Source organism: Macaca fascicularis, chromosome 14 (assembly GCF_037993035.2).
Source record: "Macaca fascicularis isolate 582-1 chromosome 14, T2T-MFA8v1.1".
Classification (NCBI taxonomy): Eukaryota; Metazoa; Chordata; class Mammalia; order Primates; family Cercopithecidae; genus Macaca; species Macaca fascicularis.
Genome location: NC_088388.1, coordinates 21723157 through 21743882, shown reverse-complemented (window position 1 = coordinate 21743882; position 20726 = coordinate 21723157). Strand labels below are relative to the sequence as shown.

Here is a 20726-nt window from a genome sequence, read left to right as displayed (position 1 = left end):
GTCATTTGCCATCCTAAACACTCGATTTTTCTTATTTCTCTCCCTGATGACCAGGAGTGTGAGAAAGAGGCTGTCTGTGTCATTATGTGTGCGTCGGTCAAGTATAATATCCGGGGTCCTGCCCTCATCCCAAGAATGAAGACCAAGCACCGAATCTACTATATCACCCTCTTCTCCATTGTCCTCCTGGGCCTCATTGCCACTGGCATGTTTCAGTTCTGGCCCCATTCTATCGAGTCCTCAAATGACTGGAATGTAGAGAAGCGTAGCGTCCGTGATGTGCCGGTGGTCAGGCTGCCAGCCGACAGTCCCATCCCAGAGCGCGGGGATCTCAGTTGCAGAATGCACACGTGTTTTGATGTCTACCGCTGTGGCTTCAACCCAAAGAACAAAATCAAGGTGTATATCTATGCTCTGAAAAAGTACGTGGATGACTTTGGCGTCCCTGTCAGCAACACCATCTCCCGGGAGTATAATGAACTGCTCACAGCCATCTCAGACAGTGACTACTACACTGATGACATCAACCGGGCCTGCCTGTTTGTTCCCTCCATCGATGTGCTTAACCAGAACACACTCCGCATCAAGGAGACAGCGCAAGCGTTGGCCCAGCTCTCTAGGTATCTCACACTGGTACAGCCCAGCGCCCAAGAGATACTTGAGTGGCCCTCAGGGAACTAAAGGGAAGGGAAGGATGGGAATGCTTCTGCTCTTGAGTCGGCCTCCCGATGCTGTCTTCTTGCAGGACGGGGTGTGTTGAAGGGACTGACTTGCAGCACGAGGCCTGTGTGGCAGCGTCTGCCTGTGTGCCCGTGAAGAGTAGTCTGCCGTCTCCGGCACTACTGCTGTGGGTTCCCAGCCTCTTAGAGTTTCCAAACTAAGGGTGGCTCTTCTTCCTATATTCTTCCTTTTAAATCTAAACGTGCTCCCGCCTCCTCTTAGCACTTACATAATACACATTCACTGTAAGAAGTCTGAAAATACAGGTAAGCAAAAAGAAGAATCTAAGATTCATTCCAAAATCCTGCCTCTGAAGAGATAAACATTATTAATATTTTGATGTTACTAAAAATATACATACACGTGTGTATATAAACGTTTTGTCCCAAATGGGATCACACAGTACATACTCTTTTGCTTTTTCCCTTATATATCATGAATATATTTCCAAATTATGACATAACTTTATGTTCTTTTACTATATAACCTTAAGGGTTGCATAGTATTCCATTTTGCCGATGTTCTACCGTATATTTAGCCAGGCTTCTCTAATGTATTTGTGTTTCTTTAACCAAATGGTGAACATTTGGATAGTTTTCAACTTTTCATTGTTAGAAGCAGTTCTGTATGGGACAAGCGTGAAGTACACGTCCGTCCATTTTTTCTGTCATGGAGCCCGACTTGTGTCTGATGTGCTGTTAGGATTTCCAGGAGTTTGCTTAGCATACCTGAGAAGCGGCCCTATTTGGGCTTGGGGATCCTTGGTACTTGTTATCCAGTAACTGACTCTTGTCTCTTCATAGTGGACACATGAATTCTCCTACGTTTTAAATTTCTTGACAGGTGGGATCGAGGTACAAATCACCTGTTGTTCAACATGTTGCCTGGAGGTCCCCCAGATTATAACACGGCCCTGGATGTCCCCAGAGACAGGTAGGAGGCATATTTGGGGCTGTCCTTATGACGGGTTTCTGAGGATTAAGTAAATGCCAGATCCTTTTGTTCATGTGAAATTATATTCCTAAATCTACCGCATACTTTGTAATCAGAATTGTTTATTAAACTAGAAAATTGTCCTAAGTGTTTTCCTCCTGAAGATTTAAAAGTGCTTAAATCTTTTATGGAAAACCGGTTAGGGCCTATGTCCTGGCATAGCCTCTAAAACTCTTTTTTTTTTTTTTTTTTGAGACGGAGTCTCGCTCTGTCGCCCAGGCTGGAGTGCAGTGGCGCAATCTCGGCTCACTGCAAGCTCCGCCTCCCGGGTTCACGCCATTCTCCTGCCTCAGCCTCCCGAGTAGCTGGGACTACAGGCGCCCGCCCCTGCGCCCGGCTAATTTTTTCTATTTTTAGTAGAGACGGGGTTTCACCATGGTCTCGATCTCCTGACCTTGTGATCAGCCCACCTCGGCCTCCCAAAGTGCTGGGATTACAGGCGTGAGCCACCATGCCCGGCCGCCTCTAAAACTCTTTTCCCACTCTGGGTTGTGCACTTCTGAGTGTAACACATCCAGCCCCCGAAAGTGTGCCAGGCTTGTGCTAGCTCTCTCTGAATTCGGGAGCATTTGCCACAAGTACATGCACAGTTTACTGAGAGAAGGCAGCGTGGATATGTCAAAGTGATACCCAAAGCCTGTAATGTAGAGGGCAATGGGGGCATGCTGATTCTCATTTACCTTCTGTTGTTTCAGTCAGCAGGGTTCTTTCCGTCCCTCCCTCCCTCCCTGCCTGCCTGCCTTCATTACTGGCCCCTCTTGCCTTTCCTTCTTTCTAGAATAACCTTCCAAATAGGCAGATGTGGTGTGGGGTGGCCATGACTGCATGAGAGTGACTTTGAGTTCCCTCGCTGTATTTATCTGCCCTTTCCTCCACTGACTGAAACATTTGGGTGTGAACTTTCTTGGAAAGCTCTGGTATGAGGTGCTCCTTAAGGGACCTCCCTTAGTGCTTGGTTCAAGGCTTTGAGGAAAGTAGAAAGTTGGGGCCCCATATAAGGGTCCTGGGCAATACTCAAGGTATAGGATTGTTAAGAGTTCACCTAAACTCGTTTATCACCAGTCTTATTACAGTTGGCGTTTAACTCTTAAAATCATTGTTACTGAAAAGGCAACGGCCTGAGCTATTAGCCTGAGAACAGCCTGAGGTTAGTTCTCAACTTGTTAGAGGCTAACCTTATCAATTACGAAGATCGACACTTAGTACTCCTTTTCCCCAGAAGATTAAATCTAAACCTTCTTTGCTTTAAGTGATTATCTAAAGTCAGTTTTGAGTTTCTGTCTGGAAATACAGTTATAACTAGAAGAGACAAACACCCCAGGACCACCCCTCAGCTTAGGTGTAGAGACCATTTTGGACGATAGAGGGCAGTCCGGGTGCACAAATGCTGTAGGAAGTGGCTGAACACAGGGCAATTGCGGATTTGGCTCTCAGCCCCAGAGCAGGTGTGCCTGTTCCTGAGTGGGCTACTGTTTTATGGATTTGGTTGTTCTGAGGAAGTGAAATACTTTGGAGAACAGAGAAGGGAAGGAGAAGAGCTGTTAGGAGTGCAGTCTCCATCTCCTTTTCTGGATTTCTTTGCAGAAAGGCTTCTTTCTGTTTGGGGCATTTCACTTTTTGCTGACATTTTGGTATATGCATCTGTATGGGAGTTGGATTGTATTTTTATGAAGTGCACATGTTAAATGCAGTTGCATTTCTCTGCAGGAAGGTGTCAAGTAGACAGGAGAAAGTGTGAGTACATGCTAGAGTTTAGGTGTTAGGATCAGGAAGGTTAAATAGTTTTTCCTGTGCGTATATTTTTGTAAGTGATTATAGCCAATCCTATAGCAGGTAATGAATCGCCATCTAGTCCTTCTTTATCTTTGCATGTGGGAAATTTCATGTTGAAACTTAGGTGGCTGTCTTGTTGGGGTAAGGAATAGTAGATTTGTTTGTTAATTTTTTTAATCTTCATCCTTGCTCCTGGATTCAAAGGAGGTAAGAACAGTGAATGCAGAATGGTTTTACGGGAGCTGCATGTCAGATTGTTTGGAAATTAGAAAACAGATGGGCTAGGAAAATTAACAGTAATTTTTCCATATCAGTAAATAGTTAGTAAATATCTAGCCTTTGCTCATGTTTACCTGTCTCATAAATATTGTTTTACAGTTTGTTTGACTCAGTGAACAAATAAGGATGACCGATTGAATCGGTCTGCTTTTTGGGTTTTGTTTTGTGCAAAACCTGAAGCTTTATATTTGAGGAATTTGCAGGCCTGATTCCATGCATGGTTTAAAGGAAAGCGAAGGATAAACTTGCAGCCTCAGTGAATACTTAGATAGCAGGAGAGCTGGGAGAAAACATGCCCAACACTGGGTTAGGGAGGGTGGAGGATACGAGGCGATGGGGAGGAAGGCTCAGTGTCAGAGGAGACGTCCCAGAATCAGGCAGCCCTGCAAAGTGCTAAAAATGCTGGCGAGACCTCCAGTGATATAATACTTGGCCTGACCTGAGTCAGATCATCATATTAATACTTCTTTAGCTGCAGGTTTTCTATTCAGTCTCTTGCAACTTTGGAACTGATCTCTGATTTTGGTATACATAATGGGAAAACAGAATGTGCTGTTCAGAAATTCACTTTTCAGTCAATGTAAAACATGTGTTCTGTAAAGCAAGGGATGCTTACAATATTTTCTCCATTATAATGTAATGGAGACCTTGGCAGAAGAAGATACAGTGCTTTAAAGTTAAAGTCTTGTCAGTAGCAGGGCTGGCAGGAGGCCAGTTTGACTAGCTGCAGTCGTGGCTCTTTTTGAGATGACAAACAGAGATTGCATGTGGATGATCTTCAGCGTAAGGCATGCTTCCGATTGCTACTTTCCTACTGCCAGTGCTGAACGTTCACCTTAACCCCCTGGAACAGAATAACAAGTTTGGGGCCCCAGGGACAGAATAACAGTAAAGGTTGATGTGATATACACCTGCTTCCTTTCTCTCCACATGCACACCCACTTCTCCTCTGGGGCTGTGAGTGTAATAGCCTAATCACCCACGACCCTGGCTTACCTGGACTGCCGGGTGCTTGAATATTGCATCCATAGACATGGATTGTCTGCTTGTCTGCACATAGGCCATGGGGCCCACAGAGTCTGCTTGCCATCATGGTCATGGAACCTGCCCAAATTCATGGTGGACGGATTCAGTGCTGCATGCTAATCAGGAAAAATAAGACCGTATGTTGGTACCAAGGATAGTCATTACATTTTACAGAGTAGACCGGCAGCTGGAGAAGTTTTTAGCCTGCACGTTACCTCATTCACCAGTTCTTGGTTTCATAAAGCTTAAACAAACAGAGTGGGATTTCCAGGGGTGGTTTCAAAATCTTTGAACCTAAACTGGTCATGTTAGAAGGGAATGTAGGTTGTCATCAGGGCCGGGAGGGGATTGGTAGCAATCAATACTGCAAAAAATGTGGTTTCTCAGTTCAGACATCTTGGCTCAGACTTTGTGGTGTGTGCAATTGGCAGAGTTCTGCCTTAGAAAGTGATTTTGATGGGTTTGGGGTCCTGGGAGAGAATAACAGTAAAAGTTGGTGTGATAAACACCTGCTTCCTTTCTCTGATGAAGTGTCATTGTACTACTTGCTGGATCCAGTTAAAACAATGTGGTCACTGTTTTCTAATTAAGGAGAGTAAAGGCTAATACAAGCAAACTGCAAGAGAAGGACTGAGGGTTTAATTCTAGGTTCTGCTTCCTGTATAGGGAATTGGGTTAATAAGACTAAGTAGCTGGAATGGACAGTGAGAGCTGGTGGAGGCTACGTGATTGACACGTAGCTCTGGGATGATGGTGGAAAGAACTGCTTGGGGCAGGGACTGAAGAGAGGCTGGGGTGTAAGCGATATGAGATGTGATACTTTCTGGCCACCACTGCTTTGCAGGCCCATTGTCTTCTGAGATTCCAGTCAGTGGTTGGTAAATGACTGCCCCAACCAATCTTCCCATGCAGAACTGTTATTATTCCTGTTACTGTAAATGTGTTTAATTATAAAGTATGACTAGGGAGAGGTAAATGGGATCTGAGTAAGGTAGCAGAGAGGCTGTCCATAAGGTGTCCTCTGGGCTATGATGTGTTTTAAAAACTGGGAAGTAAGGAAAGGTTATTTAGGACCCTGGGGAAGGCTGGTGATTCAAGAATAGAATGCAGCTGATGGCCCCGAGATGCGTGTATAAGGCATTTAATACAGTGTCTTTATAGAAAAATGACTCCGTAAACATTAGCTGGTTTTGATAATAAAGACTCAGTAATTCCTGTTCCTCTCCACAGGGTGTATCAGAATAAAGTCCTTCTTTCTCATCATTTAACAAAATCCTTTGCTCTCAGGGCCCTGTTAGCTGGCGGCGGCTTTTCTACGTGGACTTACCGGCAAGGCTACGATGTCAGCATTCCTGTCTATAGTCCACTGTCAGCTGAGGTGGATCTTCCAGAGAAAGGACCAGGGTAAGGTATATTCATCCCAGCCAGGTTTGCCTTTACTGAATCTGTGAGATGTTGACAAGGTTTAGCGTGGTGGACATCAAAGCAACCAAAACATCAGTTCCAGGGCAGGGTCCCTGAGGCACCCATCTTTCCCACCTCCACGCCAGTCTCATTCATCCTGCAGTTTTCTCTATCTCCGTAAATTCACAGTGCTGTGTACCAAGTTTTCTAAAGCAGGAATCCATGTGGTATCCTTAACTCCTTTCTCTCCTTTGTTTCCTATATCAAAATAGGAAGTCCTATTGATTCTACATCCTAAATACTTCCTAGGTCTATCTGCTCCCCGACTCCTCCTCCTCTACCCTAGACCAGGGAACTGTCATCTCTCCTCTGGGTTGCCGAAGCGGCTTCCTGTGTGGTTTCCCTGCCTCTGGTCTTGCTACCCTCAAGTCTGATCCTTGGCTTCACATTGCTCCTTAGGATAAGATTCACGTTGGTCCTTAGCCCACAGTCCTTAAAACGTCTTTCAAGGCTCTCTGTCATCTGACCTCTATCTGCATCTTTAGCTTTGTGTCTGAGAACGTTTTACTTCTTTCAGTTCCTAGAACACGCTGTGCTCTCTCTCCGTTTTCTGGGCGGTAGACGCACTCTCCACTGTCTGCAGACCTTTTTCCTCATCTTCATCGATCTAAAATCCTGCTGGTGCCTTAGGTTTCAGCTTGAAACCACCTTCTGGGGTGGGGTGGAGGGGGTACCTTCTTGGCCCCTGCACTGGCTCCTGTGCTTTGTGCTCACATAGCAGCCTGCACGTCTCCCAGAGTGACACATGTGATGCCCATCGTGATGTCTTGCTCAAAGCCTGTCTTGTCTGGATTTTGGATTTTGTACATGCAGTGAAGCTGAGGTTAGTTTTTTGTTTTTGCTTTTTTTTTTTTTTTTTTTTTTTTTGCTTTTTTAAGTGACAGAGTCTTGCTCTGTTGCCCAGGCTAGATTCAAACTCTTGGGCTCAAGCGACCCTCCTGCCTCAGCCTCACAAGTAGCAGGAACTGTAGGCCCATGCCACTGCATCCAGCTGTTTTTTTAAATTACCATATCTTCAGTGTGTGGCATTTCTTGGCTCATATTTTAGTATATGAGGGAGTAAATGAAAAGGGCTGACAACGTGGATGTGGAGCATGGATGTAACTTTTTTTTTCTGTAGTCTATGTAAAAATTGTGCTGTTTCCTGGTGAGAATCTCAATAAGCATTAAACAAACATAATAAAAGCATCCTTTACTTGTGTGGAAGTTCTCAGAAGCAGAGGTGACCGATATATAAATTGTGACACTAAAAATGTCATATTTGGTTTGAGAAATGGGTCTCATGGAAATAGTTTGCTTGGAGAACATTGGAACCATTCTTTAAGTATCTCAAATGTCCCCTGAGAAACCCTTGTGGACTCTGAGAAGTAAGATAACTTTTCTCAGGAGAAGACATCTCGCTCCTGTTTATGTTCTGCCATGTGGCCCGGGACCAAATTCTGAAACTTACATTAGCCATTCACTTAGAAAATTTTGTTATGTGGACAATGTGTAAAGCCCAGGTGAGCTTGAGACATTTTTGTTTCTACCCTTAGGCAAGTGCAGAGCAAGACTGAGTGGTTCATGAACTTGTTGCTTGGGATATCTTCTTGGATTTTTCTCCCTTCATGGACTCCCAGAGTTGACTTATTTTATTTTTAAAATTGAGATTAATTTATATACCATAAAATTTACTGTTTTAATGTGTACAATTTCATGGTTTTTAGTATATTTACAAAATTGTGCAACTATCATCAGGCCTACTACCTAATTCTAGAACATTTTCATCACTCCATAAACTTAATATCCAATAACAGTCAGTCCTTAACCTCTGTCCCCAGCAAGAATCCTTAATCTGCTTTTTGTCTCTATGGGTTTGCCTATTCGGGACATTTCCTATAAATATAATTATACAATAAATGGTCTTTTGTACCTGTCTTCTTTCACTTAGCGTAATGTTTCCAAGGCTTATTCATGTCATAGCACGGAATCAGTACTTCCTTTGTTTTTCGGCTGAATATTTCATCATATGAATATACCACATTTGGTTCATCTCTTCATCAGTTGATAGAAATTTGGATTATTTCCACCTGTTAGCTCTTAGGAATAATGCTGCTATGAACATTTGTATACAAGTTTTTGTATAAAGCTGGTTTCAGTTCTCTTGACCTAGGAGCAGAACTGCTGGGTCCTACGGTAGCTCTGTGTTTAACTTTTTGAGGAGCTGCCAAACTCTTTTCCAAAGCGGCTGCACCATTTCACATTCCCACCAGCCAAGTATAAGAGTTTCGATTTTCCCCTATCCTCACTAACCCTGGTTATTGCCTGTGTTTTTTACTCTAGCCGTCCTAGTGAATGTGAAGTCGTATCTTCATTGTGGTTTTGGTTTGCATTTCCCCACTGACTAATAATTTTGAGTATCTTTTCATGTGCTTATCGGCCGTTTATATAACTTCTTTGGAGAAATGTCTATTCAGATCATTTGCCCATTTTAAAATTGAATTGTCTTTTTATTGTAGAGCTGTAACAATTCTTTATCTATAACAGATGTTAGACCTTCATCAGATACATGATTTGCAAATGCTTTCTCCCATTCTATAGATTGCTTTTCACTTTCTTTTTTTTCTTTTTTTTTTTGAGACGGAGTATTGCTCTTGTTGCCCAGGCTGGAGTGCAATAGCGCGATCTCGGCTCACCAAAACCTCCACCTCCCAGGTTCAAGCGATTCTCCTGCCTCAGTCTCCCAAGTAGCTGGGATTAGAGGCATGTGCCACCATGCCTGGCTAATTTTGTATTTTTAGTGGAGACGGGGTTTCTCCATGTTGGTCAGGCTGGTCTGAAACTCCTGACCTCAGGTGATCCACCTGCCTTGGCCTCCCGAAGTACTGGGATTATAGGCGTGAGCCACTGCGCCTGGCCTCACTTTCTTGATAGTGTCCTTTGATGCACAAAAGTTCCTCATTTTGATGAAGTGATATCTATTTTTCCTTTGGTTACTTGCAGTTTTGGTGTCATTTTAAAGAAACCATTGCGTAATCCAAGGCCATGAAGATTTACCCTTACGTTTTCTTCTAAGAATTCTACAGTTTTAGCTCTTACATGTAGATTTTTGGTTCATTTTGGTTAATTTTTGTATGTGGTATAAGGTGGGGGTCCACCTTCATTCTTTTGCTTGTGTATGTCTAGTTGTCTAAACACCACTTGTTGAAAAAAACGAGTCTTCTTCCATTGAGTGGTCTTGGTACCCTTGGTTACTTGCAGTTCATAGATATATGGGTTTATTTTTGGATTCTCAATTCAAATCTGTTGGTCTATATGTCTGTTATGCCAGTACCACATTGTCTTGGTTACCATAGCTTTGTATTAAGTTTTGAAATAAATGTAAGTTCTCCAACTTTGTTCTTCCTTTTTCTTTTTTTAAGAGACAAAGTCTCGCTTTGTCACTCTGGAGTGCTGGATTGAATTGGTGGAATCATAGCTCACTGCAGCCTTGAACCCCTGGGCTCAGGCGATCCTCCTGCCTCAGCCTCCCAAGTAGCTAGGACTATAGGCACATGCCACTGCGCCTGGCTAATTTTTTGTAGAGACAGGGTCTTGTGATATTGCCCAGGCTGTGTTCTTCTTTTTCAGAGTTTTTCTGACTATTCAAGGTCCCTTGCATTTTAATTAACTATTTTTGTTATAAGTAAATATAAATTAAAAAGTCTAAACTGTCTGCGCTTATACAACTACAAAACTGAAACAAATTTACAAATTAAATATAAGCACATCTATAAAACTAATAACATTCAGATTAACATAATTTAATATGATAGCTGATGCTGTTTCTTTGAAATGGGATTGCATCTTTTAGGTGAATATAGAGTTAATTATGGGTTTGCTGGGTTTGATGTGCCTATACTGTTGTATGTTGGGTGACAATGTACTTTTTTTTTTAACCATGTTTTCTATTTGAACCATTAGAAGCTTCCCTTTAGATAGCATATTGTGACATCATTTATCTTCATATGCAGATGCATGATTCATATTTTTTCCCAATATTTTATTATTTATATTTAATATTTTATTATTTTATTATGAAAATGTCCAAACAGATAGCAAAGTTTAAAAAATTTTATAGTGAACATCATGTATACTCACAGCCTAGATTCTATCTGCGTTTTACTCTACTGCTTTATGATTTACGTTTTAAGCATTTCTCTCATCTCATTAGCCCACTAAATACAAACTTGGAAGTTGAATATTTTTTAGTAGTATTCATCATTAAATACGAACAAAACTATTCCCAAACTAAGTTTTTGGATTATCATCAAAATGGAAATACACAAATAATTCTTACAGTGAATTCATGGACAGAAGAAACTGGTATAATTCAGTGCCCTATTTCAAGGTTAGATTTTCATAAACTCAGAAAGGATGATCTACATTAGCCCAGCTGGTACCCTCTGGGGTGGTACAAGTTTCTGTTATGTGCCTAGGATCTTAATTTGGCATATTTATGTAGCATGAGATAGAAATAACTGTAAGTAGAGAAAAGAGTTACTTCTCTGTTTGCTGCTTCTGTGAGCATTTACTTAAATCTGTTGTGTGATTTTAAACGTTTTTATTCAGTTCTTTTTCTCTTTTTTTCCTCCTAAAGTTGTTCTGGAAATTATTTAATTCAATTCAGTTGAGTTCAGTTCACTTCAAGTCAAACCTTTATTGAAGGCCTGTTTGGGCCAAATATTGGGCTAGACTGCTGGCTGTCATCAGGAGAAAGGGAATGATTTTGTTCCCCAGGGGACGTTTGGCTATATATATATATATATATATATATATATATGTATATACATTTTTGACTGCCATGACTGTGGGGATGTATGTCAGAGGGTCCTGAAGACCACTTGCAGTTACTATGATTTGCCAGGAGGGCTCCATGACTCAGCATATAATTGAACTAATGTCTGTGACTTATTACAGCAAAAGGATGCACAGCACAGTCAGAGAGTTAGAAGGCGCATGGGGTGAATCTGGGGGAAACCAGGCACAAGCTTCCAAGCACCCTCTTCCAGTGGAGTGCACAGGATGTGCTCAGTTCCCTCAGCAGCAAGCTGTGACAACACTTGTGAAATGCTGTCAACCAAGGGAGCTCGTCAGAGACTTAGCACCCAGGGCCTTTCTTAGGAGCTGATTGCATAGGCTGTCTCTGCCTGGCACGTGCCAAACTTCCAGACTCCTAGAAGGAAAGCATGTGTTCAGCATAAACCACATGTGTGTGCAGTTTGAACACAGGGAGCCACCCTTATCATTCCCAGGGATGATGGGAACCCTCTCCAAATCCAAGTTTCCAGATGACAGCCAAAAACCAAACTTATAAGCAAGCCTTTCTAAGGAGAACACTCAGGCCTGCTATGTTAATCCTTCTCTGCACAGGACAGGGTAGCCCCCAACAACAAGTACTGAGTGCAAATGTCAGCAGCACTGGGGTTGAGAAACCCTGGGTGAGGCAGAGAGTGACATGTGAGGACTGGTCTGCTACGACTGCTCAGCTGCCTGTGGGCCTCTGTCTTAAGTGCACTTTTCTTGAGACCACGTGAACCAAACTCTCTTTATTGTTTAATCCCTCTCATATAATCTAGCTCTCTTATATTGGTTTAGGACTCTTGATCCCTTTCAGATTTAATCCAGGGAAGAAAACTGCAAATAAAAGCTTTAGTGAAAATAAAACAAAGGAGAAAAACCACTCCAAACAGTAAAACTCATTTTCAGATAATTAGTTTCAGAGATTTAGATACATCGATATATAATTAGTTTCAGAGATTATATATTGGTGGTATTTTCCTAGTAATTTAGTGTCTCTAATTTTTGTGTATAACTCAGCCGGAATTAATATCTTTAACTGGATCCTTTGAAAAGGTGTTAGTTAGTTTCTAAAGTTCTGTGGTTCAATAACCCGACAGGAGCGTCTGTTTTATCTTCAGGGTAGCACCGAAAGGTCAGTCTGCACTGAGCATGAACCTACCTCTGCTGGCCAATTTCTGCAAGTTGGCTTGGGCCCGTGCTGTCCATTTTGGTGCCAGCTTGCAGTCTGGCCATGCTCTTGTGGTGTTAACTTTTATATAAGAACATCTCCCACCACCACCCCTCCCTGCCCCCGAAAACCCAGACAAAAAAAAATAAAAAAGTGAAGACAGGTTCAGACTCATCGTCCTGCCAGGGACTTGGGAGAAGGCAGGGTGGGCCACCTCATGGCAGTGTTTTGGGTTTGTTGGTCCTTGTGAGAGTTGCTGTTTAAGGGAATTCCCACATCTCTTGTGGGCTATACAGAATAGCGAGAGCTTTGCTTTTATTTTTGTTTTAAATCTCTGTCAGTATTTGTTCAATGGAAAGCGGATGATTGTTGCTATTGATAGCTGCTTCTCACAGCTGTTTTGGCCTCAGCTGGAATTCTTGTCATTTTCCTTCTAAAAGGAACTAAATTGGGAGTTTACAACTGTTACTATTGAGGGAGACTTCAAGTTCTCAGCATGGTTTTGCTTAAACTTAGATATCAGTGCTGCTAGGAGACATGAAAGCCATAGATAGTCATTTTAGCCTTTAAAAGAAAAACAAATCCACCTTAAAATGTAGTTGGCTTAAAACTAAAATGGGCATACTCCTTCAACCATCTGCCCTGTCAGGGACAGCCAGCATGCAAGCAGGGGACACATTTTTAGACTCGTTCACATCTACACATTTATGTTGAAAATGGAGTAGCAGTGGAGTGGGGATCCAGTGATCCTGGTAACTGAATGTCTAAAATAGAACTTTATTTCTTATCAGTGAAAGCTAACCCAGAGTCTTTCTTCAGAGTTTCTTTGAGCACCACACATCGACATCTGTATTTATTTCTATATCTGTACAGATAGATGTCTATCTATTGTATTGAAAACCATGCATTCATCTCAGTATCTCTAGTTCCATCCGACACTGCAGGGGCATTCTGGTTTTCTCTCTTTCCATATTTGTAACTCCCTTCTCTGACTCCTAGAAATCTGGCTCCCATTATCCTCAATATCTTTACTTATTTGATCAACCCTCTTGTATTAATCAAACTTCTGTTGTCCCCCTGCCCCCACACTGCACAGAGGCCTTCCCTACCCCTCCTCATCCCTGCTCAGACTCTGACCCCCCACGTTGTGCTGTTCTGCACCCTCCTGGCACAGATGCCTTCCTCACACTTCTTGGGTTCTAGCGCTGGAGTGATGCTATCATTACCACCATTCTCCCCACAATTTGGGCACCCTTCTCAGCCTGCCCAGGCTCTAACACTCTGTTATGAGCTGCCCAGATGCCCTCCTAACCTCACTTGGTCTCCAGCATCCCCATAACCCTTACCCCAGCACAGAAGCCTTCTTTTCCCTTCTGGGGCTCTGACATCCTGCGCCAGGCTACCTTACTACTCTTCTCTTAAGCAGAAGCTCCCACCCCACTAGGACTTGAACATTCCACATGCGCCTTCTTCCCCACCCGACCATGCAGAAATGCCCTCTGGGACTCCAACACTCTATGCACTTCTGCCTGGACAGCCTCTTCACCCCTCTTGGATGCCCACCTGTTTATTCTTTTTCTGGAGAGGGTAGAACACTAGTTTTGTGCTATCAGCTCTACTTAAAGAGAAAGGCTCCAGAAACATCCATGAGATCCTTCAAAGAACCAGGATCTTATGGTTTGGAAAGACCTTTAAAGACCATTTAGTTGAAGCATGAGTTTTCAGTAACTTTTTCCTGAAAAAGTTTCTGGTTTATACTGAAAAATCACCAACTCACAAGACAGTCCATTTCATTTTTGAATAGCTTTAATTATTGAGGAAGTTTCCCTGCTTGTCTTGTGGGTTTGACTATAAATTTTCCTCTAGTTTAAACAGGTAAGTTTGATTATAGAAATAATTTGAGCAAAAATGGTGTTTACTTTGAGATGAACCGCGTGTGCTCCCTATATGTGATCTCGCCATCACTAAGTCATCCTCTGAAAATTAATACTTTTACAAAAGAGAAATTACTGAGGCTCAGGGCTGGGAGTAGAACTCAAAAGCCTGTTTCAATGTCTACAAAGAATACTTTTGGCTATAAATATTCAACATATTGCTCAATAAATTGTAATTTAGGAAGAAATGGGCCAGGAAAAAGGAACCAGTCTGTACAGCTGATCCACACCATCTCCCTGCTGGGTTGCTGCTGTATATCTTTCTTATCTCACTTACCCTCACCCTGGCCTCTGACTCTCGCCTACCTCGTGGAACGGCTCCATTAAGTAGAACTTTCTGCAGTAAGTACATGGTCTACATTTGTGCTGTCAGGCAGCCCCCAGCCACGTATGGCTATTGAGCACTGGCAATGGGCCTAATGTGACTGACAAACTGAACTTTTAATTTTATTTACTTTTAATTAGTTTAATTTAAATGGCCTCAGGTGGCTAGTCGCTATTAGACAGTGAAGTTCTAGGGAGTCTGCTGGTTCCTTTTTTTCTTAATTGTGATGTGGGAAGTGCCTTTTGCTCTTAGTTCGGCCAAAAAAAGAATTGATTCTGAGGATGTAAAAGCAGCCTGGCTGTGGTATAGGTTGCTCTTTTCTCTGGGTTTATTTGACTAGTCTGGCTGGTTAGGCGGGTGTTCACCTTCACTCATTGCTTTATGTGATTTGGACCTGAAGCTTAATCCTCTGTAAAAGAAGATGACCTTCTCAGTTAGAGTATAATTATTGAGTGAGATACTCCCCAGCTAGAACTTCCAAACAAGTCTGAGTAACTAAGCGAAAGTAACAATTACCGTTCTCTCTTCAAAGCCAAAAACAATTAAAAAAAAAAAAAAAGGATGGGTTCACAAACTCTAGGTTGCGTGGTGGCGTTGCCTGTGAGAGATATGTAGTCCTAGTATCTTCCCTGGGCTGTACCAGTTTGAGCTAGATTTCACTGGGTGTTGCTTCTAGGCCTGATGAGTGTTTCATTTCTTCCTGGAACATGCTTTCTGTAATTCTTCTCTTTGACACTGATTCCTTGTGGTCCCTCGGCCTAAACAGATTGAGTATCCCTTATCCAAAATGCTCGGGACCGGAAGTGTTTTGGATTCCTGATTTTTTCAGATTTTGGAGCATTCGCATTATACTCTTGGTTGAGCATTCCAAATCCAGAAATCTAAACTGTTTCAATGAGTGTTTCTTTTGAGCGTCATGTTGGCATCCAGAAAGTTTTGGATTTTGGAGCATTTTGGATTTCAGATTTACAGACTTGATATGCTCAACCCGTATAGCTTTTATGTTCTGTACTCTGTCTGTCTTGTGGGGGTCTTGTCTTCCAGGAGGGAATTACTTCCCATCTGGTCTCCCCAAAATCGTCCCCTTGACTTCAGGCTTACTAACTTTGTGTTCCCATTTCTGTCTCTTGTGAAGATCTGCATGGCACTAGACCCTTGGAGATCTTTCTTTCTTTGTTTTCTTTTACACATCCTTGCCGTCCAGATGTTAAGACTGGAGATTCCAGGCTTTAATGAAGATCGTTTTTTCTACTTCTTGTTTTCAACTACCAATTCGGTCTCCCTCCCATTTATGTGGCCATGATGATGGGGACTTTCCCTGGAGCCCCTCCATTGCACAGGGATGCTGTTCAACAGCCAGGAGGAGCCCTTTCCAGAGTCCTTCAGTTGCATGCCAGTGCTTCCCATTGAGCTTCCCTCTTCCCCCATTTGAAGAATGCAGCCAGCTTCCAGGGTCTTTTAGATGGGGGACTCAGATGTAACTAAGACAACACTCTGATGTGCCTTCCAAATAATCAGTTAGTTTCTCTCTTTCTACATACACACACACATATTTATAGCATGCGCTGTCAGCTTAGCATATTGTAAGCATTTCCTCACAATATCAAGAACTGTTCCCAAATAAGATTTGTTATGATTGCATAATATTTCAGTGTGTGAATGAATCATATCTTACCTTCTCACCATATATAATATGTTAAATATTTACTAATACTACAGAAGATAATTTAAAAAAAAATCAGTGGATGTCAAGACTGGTAAGGAAACACTTAGTGCCATAAGTTTAATATCAAAGTTTGTCTTACCTTGACTAACATACCAGCTGCAATTTGCCAATCACCTGTTTTTTTCCCTTGTAGTCCGCGGCGATACTTCCTCATATCGTCTCAGGTGGGTCTCCATCCCGAGTACAGAGAAGACCTAGAAGCCCTCCAGGTCAAACACGGAGAGTCAGTGTTAGTGCTTGATAAATGCACCAACCTCTCAGAGGGTGGCCTTTCTATCCGTAAGCGCTGCCACAAGCACCAGGTCTTCGATTACCCACAGGTGCTACAGGTGAGTGTCATCCATTACCTCTCCCAAGGCTCGGTAGATGTTGCTTCCATGGGTTAAAATTGAGCCCAACAATCCTGAGTTGTTTTCCACATGCAACTAGAATTACCCAAGGGGAAGAAAACGTAGCATTGTTCTTTACTGGACACGTAGACCTTGAGGTACTTGGATGTCTGGTGTCTTGTGTTCGTGCAAAGCTGCTTGGCCTATGAGAGTTCATACTCCTTTCAGATATTCATTATACTTCAAAAACACAAATCTTATAGATTCACAGAGAAGCCACATGGACAAATCAGGCAAATGTATCTTGCTTTTACCCCTGTATTCATAAGGCAGTCCAGAGAAATTTTCTTCTTTGAGGTGGCAACTTGCATCCCTTGACCATACTGGCCTACAGAGCCACAGTGAACTTCCCCTGGAGTGAAGGGGTTTGGGGGTTGTTTTTATCGTTTTGGTATTTGGTGTTCTTGCCACCTTTAGCATGTCCTGTCAGTAGCATGTCCTTTATTTACATAATGGGAATGGCTGTACTTCTATAACCACAGGGAAAGCAGTCCCTTTGGGGATGTTTTATATGTAGGATATTTGACATTCCAATGGTATGGGGGCTAGGAAATGAGAAATTGAGCTTTGTTTACTTAAATATTTAAAATGGGCACAGGTTAGTTAAAGAAGAAACATAAAGGAGCTGGTGCGATTTTTTTTTTTTTTTTTTTAATCTCCAGAGAGTTGCCTATACCGGGATTGTAAAAATACACTCAAAAAGTGCTGCACTCCCTCTGGAATGTCTGGCTGGTAACAGTGGTGATGAGGGCAGGAGTATTTATAGTAACCTTTGTCTAGACAGGAAAAATGGTTATCAGCACATGTGTCCACATCTGGATGCTGACTCTCGAGGTCAGGGGAGCTTTCCACCTGCACCTCCGGGCACCACGGTGACTTCTCTTCCTCTCCTCTTGCTGCTTTTCTCATTTATCCCCAGAGGTGTTTGGAATATTGGATTCCTTTATTTCTTTTACTGAATTTTCCTTTTCTCTAGCTTTAAAGATTAGTGTTTTTTTTAATTGTTCTTGTTTTTGTTTTGTTTTGTTTTTTAATCTTTTCCCCTCCTTAAGAGGCAAAAACTGGGAGAAACAGGAAGTTAGACAGTTAGGGTCTCTGTATTTTGGTTTACCTATTGCAACTGTTTTTTCTGTGGTACGTCTCTCCTTTTCCCAAGTATTCCCCACATTGAGGGGGTTTGAGGGAGTGAGTGAGGAAGACATTTTTCATTAGATTTCTTTTTTTTATAGAACATATCAGTCTTAACATCTTTTCAGAGGCATTGAATTCATGAAATGAATATCTTCTATATAAAAAGCACACTGTTAGATGCTATGGGGGGTAGAAAGATGAAAAGAGATTTGATACCTTCCCTATAGGGGGTCTTCTAGAGAGCCTGAAATTCCCAGACAAAATAATTCCATTATAAGGTGGGCTGAGGTAAGTACTGTAAGAGATGTCAGACAGTGTGCTGTGGTGTGTTTACATAGTACACTAGGGCCTAAAGAGACCCATTTGTGGAAAGTCACATTGTTAACTGTCTAGAGGAAGACTTTGACATTGACTTTGAACATTTTCAGAAGGCCAACAGTGGTGGCATTGAAGCAATACTGAAGAGCAGAAATATTAATACAAAACATTGCAGCTATTTAAACTTTTCAAGTTTTACAGGTGTGAGCTGTTGTCTTTTGGCATTTTTGTGTCAAGATGCCTCAGTATTGCTTGGCGTCAACCCTTGTAGAAACTTTGTGGTCTATAGGGATCAAAGTTAGTGGATCAGCAAAACTAGTTTGTGATCTCCTACCTCTTTGTGTTCCTGCAGGAGGCTACTTTCTGTGTGGTCCTTCGTGGAGCTCGGCTGGGCCAGGCAATGTTGAGCGATGTGTTACAAGCTGGTTGTGTCCCAGTTGTCATTGCAGACTCCTATATTTTGCCTTTCTCTGAAGTTCTTGACTGGAAGAGGTGGGTAGTACCTTCTGGTAAACTCTACACTAGTGGTTCTGCGTGTATTATAAATAAAATCCCCTCAGGTCATTGTAATGTATACCCTGGTTCAAGAACTACTACAGATAGTTTTTCTCTATTTTCCATCAAGAGAGTTCATACATTGGCCTAGAGCAGTTCACAAACTGAGGCCAGTTTTCAGGCTGGCTGTTTTTGTAAGTCAAGTTTTATTGAAACACAGCCATGTCCCTTCCTTTATATATAGTCTGGCTGTTGTTGTGTCACATTGGCGGAGTTGAGTAATTGCAACAGAAATTGGATGACATGCAGGGCTTAAAATATCAGTATCTGGCCTTTTATCACAGAGGTCCCCAAATCCTGGACTGTGGCCTGTTTGGAGCCGGGCTGCACAGCAGGAGGTGACCAGCGGGCCACTGAGCATTACCACCTGAGCTTTGCCTCCTGTTAGATCAGTGGTGGCATTAAATTACCACCGGAGCGTGGACCGTGCTGTGAACTGTGCATACAAGGGATCTAGGTTGTGCTCTCCTTATGAGAATTCAACTAATGCGTGATGATCGGCGTGGAACAGTTTCATCCCCAAACGATTCCCTGCCAAACCCAGTCCGTGGAAAAATTGTCTTCCACAAAACCGGTCCCTGGTGCCGAAAAGGTTGGGGACTGTTGCTTTTCGGAAAATGGTTACCAACTGCAAGCCTAGACCAGTGTTCAACTCTGACTGCAGAGTAGAGTCACCTAGAGAACTTAAAAAAAAAAAAAAAAAAAAAAAAAGCCTTGCCTAATTCTTGGGTGCTCTGAATGTTAAAGCTCCCAGGTAATTCTGATTTGTAGTCAGAGTTGAGAACCACTGGTCTATAGTCTCTATCGATTTTGCATAATGTTGTAGCTGGTGGTGGAGGGCCTCTATGTAGATGAAAGCTTAGGGACATTCCCAGTGTACAGATGGACCCAGTTCCATTCTACTGGGTATTCGCCATTTATATTGCAATGAACAGAATAGCCCTCTATTGTCATCCTTCATTTTCCCAAGATTTTGCAGGTTGAAGGTTGTTGAAAATTAATTCCATTCATATCTATCTCTCAGTCTTTTTCTTGCCTCAAATGTTTACTGGTTTTTTCCTCTCCCAACTTTTTCGATATTTCTGTCCAAATCTGATCACCACAGTATTTGAACAACTTGAATAGCTCTAGTTCATTCATTCATTCATTCATTCATTTATTCATTCATCTCACATTGATTGGAGAGCCTCTTGTGAGTAACATAGAGTCTCTGTTTCCAAGGAGACTAGAATCTAGTGAGAGAAGATAAACCAGTGATAATGTTTTATGGTAAATGTCAGAGCAGGTGTATGCACAGGGGACCGTGGAAACCCAAAGAGGAGAGAGCCTAACTGCCTAACTCAGCTTGAAAGAAGAGAGCAAGTAGTTATTTTTCATGTCTTAGAGAAGCGATGAGCCACTTCCAGCATTTATCTCCCAATGAAAGCATTCATTAAGTACCTTTTATTTACTAAGTACTACCTTAAGTGTAGGGAGACAATCAAGGCCAAACCTTTTCTCGGGGACACTCATGGTATAGTGGTGGAAGACAGAGGAGTAAATCAGCAGTTACCAAATCCTGTGATGAGACAGCTGTGACTGGATGGGATGCCAGGAGGAGGGGGAGACACACACTGTCATTGGCCGTGGCATTGGTGAGGGCTTCACAGAGGCGGTAACTCTAAGCTGAGTCTGAATCTAGATCTGCTTGGGTTGTGCTAAATATGGATTGAAAGTCAGAAGGCCTAGGCTGAGATAACCAGCTCTCTTACTGGCTGACTTTTTGATCTGAGCAAATGACTTAATCTTCTTTGAGTCTCAGTTCTCCCATCTGTATAGTGGAAATCATTTACTTACTTAACAAATGTTTATCAAGTGCTCACTGTGTGCAAGACAGTAATATACCAGGTGCTGAGGATACACTGGTGAGTGGAGCCCGGCACACTTTCTGTCCTAATGGAGTGGCCGAGTTTGCAGAAGTGAGGGTTAGAGTTTAATCTTTAATTTATACAAATGTAATTACAAACTCTGCTAAATGTAATGAAGGAAAAGTGATTGTCGAGTCCTCTATTCCTCTTACCCACCACATCTAATCTGTTAGCAAACGCTGTGGGCTGTACCCTGT

General features: G+C 42.3%; 1 protein-coding gene across 5 annotated transcripts in view; it reads left to right on the top strand.

The window, feature by feature from the left end:
* The window catches only part of EXT2 (exostosin glycosyltransferase 2), a 206904-nt gene that overhangs the window by 12990 nt on the left and 173188 nt on the right, over window positions 1-20726 (top strand). For all 5 annotated transcript variants that reach the window (XM_074013872.1, XM_065528278.2, XM_015434882.3 and 2 more), the window contains 5 exons: window positions 55-620; window positions 1564-1653; window positions 6079-6195; window positions 16363-16558; window positions 18420-18559. In XM_074013872.1, coding sequence (XP_073869973.1) covers window positions 85-620; window positions 1564-1653; window positions 6079-6195; window positions 16363-16558; window positions 18420-18559 — 1079 coding nt within the window. In that variant the 5' untranslated portion in view covers window positions 55-84. The remainder of the gene's footprint in view (window positions 1-54; window positions 621-1563; window positions 1654-6078; window positions 6196-16362; window positions 16559-18419; window positions 18560-20726) is intronic.